Below are 13,700 nucleotides of genomic sequence, written 5' to 3' on the forward strand. Positions count from 1 at the left end.
AGGGGCAGAAAATGGGATTGAAAATAATTTTTTGGGGGGGAGGGGCAGAAGCTGGGCCAAGCGGGTGGTTAAAATCCCAGAAAAAAAAAACCGATCTTGTTTGGGGTTGTTATTTCCCCCCTCCTCCTCAATTCCAGCCCTAATCGTGACTCTCCAGTGGAAGTAGGAAGACGTCGTCGTCGTCGTCGTCGTTCCCCGCCACATTCCCCGCTCCACTTTTCTTCCTCGAATAGCCTTGGTCGTCTCCACCCCCCAACGGCATCTAGGCCTCTCTCCCCGTAGTATTGCAGAAGAATGGCAGCAGCCGCAGCAAACCCTCCCCCCCCCCCGCACCTTCTCCCCGATCTCGGGCGACGACAACCTCTTCCCCAACCCCGCATCCCCTCCTCAAAAAGAGTCCCAAGACAGACCTCGCTGTTAAAAGCTTTCACGGCCTCCATGTTGTGTGGCGGAGGGGAAAAAGCCTTTAGAACCGCGCCGAAAGGGGGTTGTTCTCCGCTGGAGTGACGGCGGTCGGCTTCTTTCATGGGCCACCGGGCCTCGTCGCCATGACGGGGTAGCGGACGGGGTCAAGAGGGGGGGAGGGGGCGGCGGCGGACGGGTCGGGAAAAGGGGGGGCTCCTCCCTAGTCCGCTGGGCCGCCCCAGGGCTGGCTCGGCTGGCGCTGCAGGGACAAACACGCAATAGCTGCGGCGCGGGCACCAATATGGCGGGCGGGAGGGCTCTTGGCTCGCAGCGGCGTACTTCCCTCCGAGAGCAGCCGAGACGCGCGGGCCAGAGCGGCTCCTTAGCGGCAGAACGCGAGCCGTGGAGAGGCGCGGCGGCCGCCAGCGAGGTAGAGGGCGGAGTGTCTTTTTTTTAGGGTGGTTTATCCTGGTACCCTTAGAGAGGGCTCGGCCAGAGAGCGAACTCCCCTCGCAGGAGAACGGCGGTACTGCAGCGGAGTGAGAGACGGCAGCACCGAGGGACTGTCGTTCCCCCCCAATTCAGACCCGGGGGAGACGGGCAAAATTGGGAAAGAGAATGGAGTCCCATGGCTTTATTTTAGCGGTTGAGCCTATTCGAAGATTAAACGGCTTGCGGACACGCGAGGAATCTGACTGAAAAGTTGCATGTCTAGGAAAGAAAGCCTGCCTTGCTGAAATACATTAAACGGAGCTCTTCGGAAAGTGATGCTTGCTCTTGCTTGAGATCAGTAGGGTTTATTTTCCAGGAGGTGCTGGGTCAGCACGGGTTATGTATCATCTCCTAATCAACTAATTAAAGAAAGAAGCAACCTGAATTAAGGAGAAACTTCCTAACAGGACAATTAAACAGTGGAACAGTTTGCCTTCAGTTTGCTCCGTCACTGGAGGTTTTTTAGAAGAGTCTAGATCAGGGGTCTCTAACCTTGGCAACTTTAAGCCTGGAGGACTTCAACTCCCAGAATTCTGGGAGTTGAAGTCCTCCAGGTTTAAAGTTGTCAAGGTTGGAGACCCCTGGTCTAGACCAAGAGTGTCAAACTCAATGTGGTGGTGGGGTGCTCAGACCTGGCCCACAGGCCGCCCTGGAAACAGTAAAGGACCAGCCTGCGGTGCCTCTTATCAGTGAAAATGGAGCTCGGGCCACATACAGCCCTCCAGAGCTCCGTTTTTGCTGGAAGAGCAGGTTTTTGCAGGAGGCTGTCGCACCCGAAAACTGAGTTCGGGAGCCCATTTTAACTGGCAGAGCACTCAGGTCACCACAGGTGCTCCCCAACACAATTGACATTGAGCTGGCCCTGCCCTGCCCGCCAAGGTCAAACACAACCCTGATGTGGCTCTCAATGAAATCAAGTTTGACACTCCTGGCCGCTTATCTGAAATGGTTATCTGAAATGGTACAGATTCTTCTGCTTGAGCAGAGGGCTGAACTAGAAGATCTTCCTTTCTCTATTTGTTCTAATTCTCCTACTCCTTTGGTAAAATATTTTGGTTGTTTTTGCTTAAATCTGTCAAAAATCCAAAGTCTCTAAATGTGTTCTCATCCTCCGCCACATTTCCCTTCTGCAAACTTTGAGATTCCATATCTAGTGTAGCCTTAATTTGGGGAAGGGTTGTTAATACAATCCTAAAATTTAATAAAACCAAACAAAACATAGCAATCAGTTAATTTACTTTTTTTCAATTAAAAAAAAATCTGAAGCTGACCCAACAGCCCTGGACCCTTTTGGGTATTCAGGTGGTCATCGGGATGGATTCTATTTTTTTATTTACTTTATTTTTGTCATAACAGTGTATATAAGCATTAACATGAAATAACTATATAACATATAAGCATATATATGAGCATAAGTATGTAATAACTGTATTAATTGGATATAATGAAGAGGAACAATAGGCACGTTTGTGCTCTTATGCATGCCCCTTCTACTCAGCTTGCCACCTGCTGAACTCTAGCTAAGTCAGTTCTAGGTGTGTACCCAGTAAATTGTTCATCAGAAACTAGGCATCGCTTTAATCCACTATAGTTGATTGATAATGGTACTTAAGGAGTGGCCAAAAGCATGGGATGCAACTAAAGCATAGAAATGAGGAACTTGTGGCCCTCCTACTGCAGTTGAAATTTAATTTTAAACCTCCTTCTCAACTGCCCATAGACATTAAGACTAAAAGACATTCAGCAAATCAACATCTGGATAATCATCTGTTTGTCCCACTTGAAAATGCATCAGATGCACTTCAAGCTACTCTATTGTTATTAAGAAAAAGTCATTTGATACTACTAGTAACATAAGATCCAGTTATCAGCCCAACTGGTTTCTGTACATAAACAGAGTAAAGAGTCCTATCTTACATCTGCCTGGACCAGCAAATTACCTTTGGCCAGCCAAGATAGTATACAGGTAGTCCTTAACTTACAGCAGTTCCCTTAGTGACAGTTTGAAGTTACAATGGCACTGAAAAAAGTGACCTATAACCAATAATGGGTTTCAAATCCCAGGGCTACCGGTTTGCTTTCGGTAACGTGTGGGTGCACATGCTATTTCTGCTTGTGCGCAGAGTGTTTTTGATGGTGTCTGAGTGGGTGGGCAGAGCCTTCTGCCACCGCCACTACTGGTTTGCGCGACCGTGAGCAACCTACCATCGCCTATAACCATTTTTCAGACTTACCTCCATGGTACCATTTCCATGGTCACATGATTTACATTTGGATGCTTGACGCTTGACTCACATTTATGATGGTTTTAGTGTCCTGTGGTCATGTGATCCCCTTTTGTGACTTTCTGACAAGCAAAGCCAATGGAGAAAATTCCCTTAACAATTGGATTACTAATTTAACACCTGCAGTGATTCACTCAACAAATGTGGCAAGAAAAGTCATAAAATGGGGCAAAGCTCACTTAACGAATGTCTCACTTAGCAAGATGGGCTCCATTGTGATCGTACATGGAGGACTACCTGTATTCTATGCCATAATAGAATAATAGCTAAATAGCATAAAAATCAGACCTGGTCTAAGAAGTAGATTCCAGTTAACAGTGTTCTTTTGGATCATCCAGTTGATAAATGCTTTACTGTCATATGAGTAATTCTCCTACTCCTTTGGTAAAATATTTTGGTTGTTTTTGCTTAAATCTGTCAAAAATCCGAAGTCTCTAAATGTGTTCTCATCCTCCGCCACATTTCCCTTCTGCAAACTTTGAGATTCCATATCTAGTGTAGCCTTAATTTGGGGAAGGGTTGTTAATACAATCCTAAAATTTAATAAAACCAAACAAAACATAGCAATCAGTTAATTTACTTTTTTTCAATTAAAAAAAAATCTGAAGCTGACCCAACAGCCCTGGACCCTTCTGGGTATTCAGGTGGTCATCGGGATGGATTCTATTTTTTTATTTATTTTATTTTTGTCATAACAGTGTATATAAGCATTAACATGAAATAACTATATAACATATAAGCATATATATGAGCATAAGTATGTAATAACTGTATTAATTGGATATAATGAAGAGGAACAATAGGACAGGGAATAATAGGCACGTTTGTGCTCTTATGCACGCCCCTTCTACTCAGCTTGCCACCTGCTGAACTCTAGCTAAGTCAGTTCTAGGTGTGTACCCAGTAAATTGTTCATCAGAAACTAGGCATCACTTTAATTCACTATAGTTGATTGATAATGGTACTTAAGGAGTGGCCAAAAGCATGGGATGCAACTAAAGCATAGAAATGAGGAACTTGTGGCCCTCCTACTGCAGTTGAAATTTAATTTTAAACCTCCTTCTCAACTGCCCATAGACATTAAGACTAAAAGACATTCAGCAAATCAACATCTGGATAATCATCTGTTTGTCCCACTTGAAAATGCATCAGATGCACTTCCAGCTACTCTATTGTTATTAAGAAAAAGTCATTTGATACTACTAGTAACATAAGATCCAGTTATCAGCCCAACTGATTTCTGTACATAAACAGAGTAAAGAGTCCTATCTTACATCTGCCTGGACCAGCAAATTACCTTTGGCCAGCCAAGATAGTATACAGGTAGTCCTTAACTTACAGCAGTTCCCTTAGTGACAATTTGAAGTTACAATGGCACTGAAAAAAGTGACCTATAACCAATAATGGGTTTCAAATCCCAAGGCTACCGGTTTGCTTTCGGTAACGTGTGGGTGCACATGCTATTTCTGCTTGTGCGCAGAGTGTTTTTGATGGTGTCTGAGTGGGTGGGCGGAGCCTTCTGCCACCGCCACTACTGGTTTGCGCGACCGTGAGCAACCTACCATTGCCTATAACCATTTTTCAGACTTACCTCCATGGCACCATTTCCATGGTCACATGATTTACATTTGGATGCTTGACGCTTGACTCACATTTATGATGGTTTTAGTGTCCTGTGGTCATGTGATCCCCTTTTGTGACTTTCTGACAAGCAAAGCCAATGGAGAAAATAGATTCCCTTAACAATTGGGTTACTAATTTAACACCTGCAGTGATTCACTCAACAAATGTGGCAAGAAAAGTCATAAAATGGGGCAAAGCTCACTTAACGAATGTCTCACTTAGCAAGATGGGCTCCATTGTGATCGTACATGGAGGACTACCTGTATTCTATGCCATAATAGAATAATAGCTAAATAGCATAAAAATCAGACCTGGTCTAAGAAGTAGATTCCAGTTAACAGTGTTCTTTTGGATCATCCAGTTGATAAATGCTTTACTGTCATATGAGTAATTTTCCAACTCTCATTTCCTACTTGAATTAAGGGCTCAGCAGGATTGTAAATAGGTTTTTTAGAGAATACAGTGTATTGCATACATCTGTCTTTTTTTCCTAAATAAAGATTATACTGTCAATTTTACAGGCAAACCTCTTTCACTCAATCCTGTCTGCAGCAGGGGAATAATATAAGAGCATCTTTCATGGTTGTTGAATAGATTACTGACAATCTATGGGAAAAATCCTTAACTTTCATTTATTTACTGTTTATTTGCTGAGTGGCCTAGAGGTGAAGGCATTCGTCTCACACTTGGGAGGTTATGAATTCAATCCTAGGCAGCGATAGATTTTTCTCTATCAGAGCGTAAAGAGAAAATATCTGCTGCAAATTCCATGTAGGCATCAGGAAGGGCAATCTAGCCAGTTAATGATCAGCTCCATTCAGTCGTCCTGACTCCAACCTGATAGAAGGGATTACAGGATCGTAAAAAGAAAGAAATAATTACTGATTATTTGTTAGATTTGTATCCTGTTTTTCTTATATAATACTGCCTCTAATTTCCCCCCACACACACACACACACACCAGCGACAATTCTGTTAAGTAGGCTGGGCTAAGAGAATGATTGTTGTAGCTTACATCTTCCTGAATCTAAACCTGGATCTCGGCAGTTCTAGTTTACCATCTTAATCATTAATATTATACTGGGTATATATTGTACTGATATAAAATACAATATTTTATGTTATTTTAGATCTACACTAGGAGTGTCACACTCAAGGCCCAGGAGCCAGATCCGGCCTGTGGGTGCTTAGATCTGGCCCGCGGGGCTGCCTTGGAAACAGCAAAGGACCGGCCCACGGTGCCTCTGCCAGCAAAAACAGCTCCGGAGGGCCATAGGAGGCTGTTGCAGCCAAAAACCAGAGAACGGAGCTCTGGAGCCTGTTTTTGCTGACAGAGTGCTGGGGCCATTACAGGTACCCCGACATGAGTGATGTTGAGCTGACCATGCCCCCCTCCCCTCGCTCAAATACAACCCTGATGCAGCCCTCAATGAAATCAAGTTTGACACCCCTGATTTAGACAATACTATTAGGGATACTGATGAAGGCAATACAGAATATTTTAAATTGTTCATCTGGAAAACAACAGCACCATCTAGTGAATATCACTGTGGACAGCAAGCAAATGTTTATTACCGTATACTGTATTGAATCTCACATAAAAAGGCTATTATTACCTTAAAAATGCCTTTCTTTCAGTACAGTCTATACTGGAACTAAAGGTTTTCAAAACTGCAATGAAAGAATGAATATACATTTAAAAAACAACACTTCTTGTTAAGAAGAAACTATGAAAACTGTTGATTTATCTACATAAAAACTGGGAGATAAGCAAAGGCATTACCATTCCATAATTCAGAGCAAGAATGACAAGGAGGAATAAGAGATTTATTTAATAGCTCTGAGAAAGAGAGCTGTAAGATGCATCCATTAAAATATTTCCTTTTGTTACAGAGGCAGAAATTCTCTCTCCTAAAATACATAGAGAATCAATTAGTGAGGAATCAGTTCTTTTAGGGAAATATCAGAATGCGTTATGTAATCATATCAACACTTTTGATTTTGAGGGAGAGCAGTTTTATACCTAATTCAGTTTTGGAGTTCAGTAATTTGAAAGCGCACAGAAGACCATGGGTCATAAAATGGTATTATAGATTGTAAACGATTTAAAATAATTTTTCAATGGGACAGTATATAAACCTTAATAATTAAATAAAGTCCGCTGCTGTTTCATTTCAAGCAATGACGGGAAGGAAACAATTTTTCTGGCATTTTCAATTAAAGTTATTGCTCTAAGGAGTACAGGAGCATTTAATTTGTCTGGGATTAAATTGTAAATTACATATAAGAGATTTAATTTCCCATATATTAAATAGTCCCTCTCCTGGACCTTGAAGTTCCAAGAAATTTCTCCTGTGATAGCTGAGCAAATACACATTAACTCTTTTTCTCTAGAGCTCCATCTTTTTTTGCATAGAAGGACACATACCCCGTTTTGCAGAAAACTGTCCTGAGAAAATGTTCCTTTAAAGAATAAATGAGACCTGCACCAATCAAAAATGACACATTTAAATAACTATTAAATGGATTAGCAGAGTTTTAAAATTGTCCATCGGGTATAACCTAAATAACAGCAGACTGAGATATATAATACTGGTAGTCCTCCACTTACAACAGTTCTTTTAGTGACCTTTCAAAGTTACAACAGCTCTGAAAAAAGTAACTTATGATCATTTTCACACTTACAACCGTTGCAGCATTCCTATCGTCACATGATCAAAATTCAGATGTTTTTCAACTGGTTCATATTTATGACAGCTGCAGTATCTTGGAGTCATGTGATCAACTTTTGAGACCTTCTGATAAGGAAAGTCATTGGGGAATCCAGATTCACTTAACAACTGTATCACTAACTTAACAAATAAAATGATTCACTTAACAACTGTGGCAGGTAAAATGGAGCAAACTCATTTAACAAATGTTTCACTGAGCGACATAAACTTTAGGCTCAATTATGGCTGTAACTCAAAGACTACCTGTATTTTAGTTTAAATTAGACCCATAACTTCTACATTTGCATCCAAACATACACATTAGCCTACTTGTGGAATTATGTATCCCAATAAAGGAAAATATTTGTAGCTCAGGCAGTGGTGGGGTTCAATTTTTTTTACTACCGGTTCTGTGGGCATGGCTTGGTGGGCGTGGCAGGGGAAGGATACTGTAAAATCTCCATTCCCCCCCCAATCTAAGGGAAGTTTACTGCAAAATCCCCATTTCCTCCTGATCAGCTGGGATTTGGGAGGCAGAGAGTCAGAATTTTTACTACCAGTTCTCCGAAGTAACCAAATTTTCGCTATCGTTTCTCCAGAACTAGTCAGAACCTGCTGAAACCCACCTCTGGCTCAGGGTTGAAATCAGAAGTCTTTGGTGCTCTCTGAACTTGGTTGTTTTCTTGTAGGCATCTCAATACTCAAACTAGGTAACATCATTTGTGCTAGTGAGCAGTGAGCTTTGCTCTCAGTGAGGGGAAAAAAACGCTCAGGGAGCACCAAGGACTTCTCAATTAGATACCCTTTTGGCATATTAAGCACTTTTCACCTTTTCCAAGAATAGTACTTCTTGATTATTTACTGGCCGAGTGCACAAAACAAACAAGCAAAAAAGTAGTTTGGTTGGTTTCTTGTGTTGAATCCTGAATCCTGCCACCATTGTTTGTTTATAACAGTTTTAAAGATAAAAGATAATGCACATTCTAATACAGCTTGTCAGCAAAGGCTTCCAGGAAGCCGAAGTTGTCATCCATTTAATCTGAGAATTCAGTGTGCTTTGTGGCTTATCTAGAAAATTGAAACCTTTTCTAATCAACAGCTGGAGTGGGGGGAAAAACACGATTCCCCAAATCACTGTAAAAGTGCAGTAAATTTCTAATGTTCCTAACTCAGTCTGTTCTCAAGTTATCCTGCAGCAGTATTATAAGTGAAATCTCCTTCAGGTAAACCCTGATTTCTGGTAACTTTACAGATTCATCCGTACAGTTTTCTTGGCAAAAACTTGAAAATAGTTTACCATTGCCTTCCTCTGTTAGCTTTCATGTTTAACATACTGTCCTAATATTTCATAGTGGTAACCCATCCAAGTACTTATTTTGCTTAGCTTTTTGAGACCTACCAAGGTCAGCTATTGTCAACTAGTTGGGCATCATTATGCATAATTATGGCAGATGATGATTTATGCCAGTGCTGCTAGGTAGTCATATATTGTTATTGGAGATGGGATAGAATGATGTAGGTCACCCCTGCAGAGTAATTAATTATTCATCTTCTCATCCTTCCCATCACCATCTCCTTCCACTTATGACTGTAACTTTGTTGCTTGTATCCTTACAATTTATATTGATATTGATTAGTTCCTGATTGCTTATTTGTACCCTATGACTATCATTAAGTGTTGTACCTTAGAATTCTTGAGGATCTTTTATGTGCACTGAGAGCATATGCACCAAGACAAATTCCTTGTGTGTCCAATCACACTTGGCCAATAAAAAATCCTATCCTATCCTATCCTATCCTATCCTATCCTATCCTGTCCTGTCCTGTCCTGTCCTGTCCTGTCCTGTCCTATCCTATCCTATCCTATCCTATCCTATCCTAATCCAGTATTCTTGTCCTGTCCTGTGTGCAACTGTGTACATTTAAGGAAGCATAGTGTGGATGAAGTGGACACAATGACTCAGCAGTTAAAGACACTGAGCTGGTCAGCTGGAAAGACTTGAGCCCCTGCAACAGGATGAGTTCCTGTTACTTGCCCCAGCTCCTGCCCACCTAGCAGTTTGAAAGCCTACAAATGCAAGTAGATTAATAGGTACCACTTTTATTTATTTTTATTTATTTATTTATTAAATTTTTATACCGCCCTTCTCCCGAAGGACTCAGGGCGGTTTACAGCCATGATAAAAACAACAACAGGGTACACATAAAACCATAATTTAAAAAACTTATTTTACAGATGGCCGAATTAAAACATTTAAAATAAACCCAAAATTTAAAATGTTAAAACATTGAAACTAATTAAAATCCTATTAAAATCCTATGCCAGTCCTGCGCGAACAAACAAATAGGTCTTCAGTTCTCGGCAGAAAGTCCGAAGGTCCGGCAGTTGCCGAAGTCCAGGGGGAAGTTCGTTCCAAAGGGTGGGAGCCCCCACAGAGAAGGCCCTCCCCCTGGGGGCTGCCAGCCGACATTGCTTGGCTTTGGCTTTGGCTTTGATGGGAACATATAGCCATGCTGGTCATATGATCATGGAAATATCTTTGGACAATGCTGGCTCTCTCAGACAAGAAACGGAGATGAGCACCATGCCCCATTGTCAGACAAAACTGGACAGGAAAACCTTTAGTGCGGATGAAAGTAAAAATTGACTGTTCAGCAATTTTGTGATGTATATCCGAACTTGAGCAGGGATGCAATTTGATCTTCCTTCTTGGTGGAGTCAGTATGGCAAGATGCCACCTTATAAATTACTATTTTCTCATTCATTGAAGTAGCAAGGAAGTCTATTTTGAAGGTAGCCAAGTCCTTTGTGTATTACCTAGAGAGGGTGCAGTCTAGTAGTATGGAATATATCATCAATTTTTCCTCTACAAAGGTGCTCTTTATTTCTGTCCCCCAATTTTCACAAAAACAAGCTGCAAAAATCTGGTTATTAAGGGAAGACACTAGTCTAGATTTTGTCTATCTTTTTCTGGATCAGTTGATGCAGAGCGTAGGAGTGTTTCTGATTACATTCTAGTTTTATTCACTTATATCTGATCCATCCCCCATCCCAGGCATTAAATCACTAGCTTTCTGATTCTCTAAGATCAAATAAAAAGCAACGTCAATGGGGAAGCCAGAATCAATTAACAACCATGTTCCTAGCTTGACAACTGCAGTGATTCACTTAACAACTCTGGCAATGAAGGTCGTAAAATGGGGCGAAACTCACTTAACAAATGTTTCACTTAGCAACAGAAATGTTAGGCTCGATTGTGGTCATAAGTCAAAGGCTACCTGTATTGCCAAGCCCCTTCTATAGCATCTCGGGGAAGAGGAAAGCTATGCCCCTTTCTGCTGTGTACAGTAGCAGTTTCTGCTGAAGATCCGGACTTAAAGTCTTCATCTGCCTTGCAAGAAACAGCAATGTGTAGAGCTGCTGGGCAGTTACTCTTTCTCCATCGCTCTTTCCTGCCATGTCAACTTGAAAACTGAATAGAAAAATGGCTAATGCTTATTTTAAAAAGCAGAACATGTGATAACAGGTGATATAAAATCAGTTGCTGCAGTTAATGATCTCTTAGTACATTGCTATGGAGATAGGCTTCCACAAAGTTTTTCACCACCCATTTGCTATTCTTTGTGAACCACTTGCTGTTATTCAGTGAATATATTTTTTAAGTGAGGCAATTTGCTAATGGATCTCAGGAACTGAAAGGAGCAAAGATAAAGATAATGACCTGAAACAAAGAAATAAGGAAACAACCCTCATACCCATCACCACCAACAACAAAAAACTTTTAGCATCTTTAATTATAGATGTATTTTCCATGTACTTATGGTATTATGTAGATATCCTTTCCAGGGGATTACTATTTTGATGTGGTGGAAGGACTTAGAAGTTCTACTAAGTTCGAAACCACAACTACCAGTAGTAGCAGTGTTACCAACCTGCCTTTCATTGAGGACCTGTATACTGCACGAATCAAAAAGAGGGCTGTGAAAATATTTACAGATCCCTCACATCCTGGACATAAACTGTTTCAATTCCTACCCTCAAAACGACGCTATAGAGTACTGCATATCAGAACAACTAGACACAAGAACATTTTTTTCCCGAACACCATCATTCTGCTAAACAAATAATTCCCTCAACACTGTCAAACTATTTACTAAATCAGCACTACTATTAATCTTCTCATCATTCCCATCATCCATCTCCTTCCACTTACGACTATAACTTTGTTGCTTGTATCCTTACGATTTATACTGATACTGTTTCCTGATTGCTTATTTGTAGCCTATGACTATCATTAAGTGTTGTATCATTAAGTGTTAAATTTGTACCCTATGACTATCATTAAGTGTTGTAAATGTTGTACCTTGGTGAACGTATCTTTTCTTTTATGTACACTGAGAGCATATGCACCAAGACAAATTCCTTGTGTGTCCAATCACACTTGGCCAATAAAAATTCTATTCTATTCTATTCTATTCTATTCTATTCTATTCTATTCTATTCTATTCTATTCTAGTAGGAGGGACATCTGGCAAGGTCAAAGGGGCTGGGGGCAGAGATAGACCGTGAGTAATTCACATTAGCCAGGTAAGGCTACAGAGCCAAGGAGGAAGCCAGAGAGATGGAGATACAGTGGTATTCAAAAAGGATATTGCTGAGTAAACTCTCAGATTTAACTCAATAACTGACAAGTTCATACCTACTAGAATTAGTGGTAAATTAGTATATTACTACTAGTGGTAAATTAGTAGTAAATTTCATTTACCAACATACAAATTTACAACAGAGGCAATGCAAGAAAATACTGAGGAATCCTATAGCAAACTAGCACAAATCAGTTATTAAAAGATAAAAGTTGTAAAAATGGAGGAACCTGGTACTGTAGGATGATTTTGATGAGATAATCATTGTAATGCAAGGTATAGTTTTGGGGAAATATTTTTAATTGTTGTTGGAAGAAATATCCTTCTGGGTTCAGTTCCTAGTAGGGACAAAGACACTGGATTCATGGAAGTTGCTTGGAAAGAAGGTTTATTGATGAACAGGATCGCATGGCTTGAGTTCCTGAGCAGAAAAGGGCAGAGATGCTGAGAGTGCCTTGGTTTTATGCCCTCTGTTGGGCTTTGAATTTGAGCTTGTATTCTGATTGATTGTCACACTCCCATGGGGCCAAACCAGGGTAGGGGTGAAATCTAAAAAATTTCCCTACCGGTTCTGTGGGCATGGCTTAATTGGTGGGCGTGGCTTGGTGGTCAGATGACGGTGGGCGTGACCAATAACAATAAATAATAAAAATACTAAACAAAGTATATAAAACAATAAGAGATACCAAAAAACAACTTTCACACTTTACACACACACAACACAACACAACACAACTGACTCACACACAATGTAAAAACAGCTGCACTTCACCCAAAATGGCCCCTGCAACAAGCAGAAACCTCACACAGCCACAAAAAGCTCAAAAACCAACTTTCACACTTTGCATACACAACACAACACAACTGACACACACACACACACAGAAAATACCACATACAGCTGTGAGATTTTGTGTTTTTGTGTAGTTAGAGTGAAACACTACAGAAACACACCAAATCGCAGAAAGCTGCACAAGTATTTTATTTTATTATTTTATTTTATTTATATTTTTTAGATCAAGGGTTTCCAACCTTAGTAACTTTAAGGTTTGTGGACTTCAGCTCCCAGAGTTCCTCAGCTAGGAAAGCTTTTTACAGGATCTTTAAATGCAGTGGAAAAACAGGATGCGTCACATGCAGGCCATGCCCACTCCAGTCCCGCGAAGGGGGAAAAAAATCACGATATGTCACGTGACAGCAACGTGATGCACGGCAAGTTTGACACCTCTTATCTAGGCATTGTAAATTTGAATGTTTGTCCTTGAATTCTTACTGTAATGTGAAATCAGCATAATGTGAAATCAGTGTTAGGTCTAGATTAGACTGTAGGATTAGGTATCTGGGCAATAAATACAAATCAGGTGCTTATTTCTTCTAGTATCTATATTACAATTAGCTACAATTAGCTATATTTCCAGCTAAACAGAATCTGACTTTTAAAAAACCCTTTCTGCTTGTGTCATTGACTTGGCAGGAAATGCTGTTGATATGACCAAAGAATGAATGGTTGGCAGGGACAGAAAAGTTCTTTTGATTCCCT

General features: G+C 40.8%; 1 protein-coding gene and 1 long non-coding RNA gene across 5 annotated transcripts in view; one reads left to right on the forward strand and one right to left on the reverse strand.

Annotated features, from left to right (window-relative positions):
- Positions 1 to 758, reverse strand: part of SCAF8 (SR-related CTD associated factor 8) — a 94,891-nt gene extending 94,133 nt beyond the window's left edge. For all 4 annotated transcript variants that reach the window (XM_058169014.1, XM_058169022.1, XM_058169031.1 and 1 more), the window contains exon 1: positions 411 to 758. In XM_058169014.1, the coding sequence (XP_058024997.1) occupies positions 411 to 527 (117 nt within the window). In that variant the 5' untranslated portion in view covers positions 528 to 758. The remainder of the gene's footprint in view (positions 1 to 410) is intronic.
- The window catches only part of LOC131191200 (uncharacterized), a 44,043-nt gene that overhangs the window by 4,828 nt on the left and 25,515 nt on the right, over positions 1 to 13,700 (forward strand). The window lies entirely within an intron of this gene.

The sequence above is a fragment of the Ahaetulla prasina genome, chromosome 1 (assembly GCF_028640845.1).
Source record: "Ahaetulla prasina isolate Xishuangbanna chromosome 1, ASM2864084v1, whole genome shotgun sequence".
Taxonomy (NCBI): domain Eukaryota; kingdom Metazoa; phylum Chordata; class Lepidosauria; order Squamata; family Colubridae; genus Ahaetulla; species Ahaetulla prasina.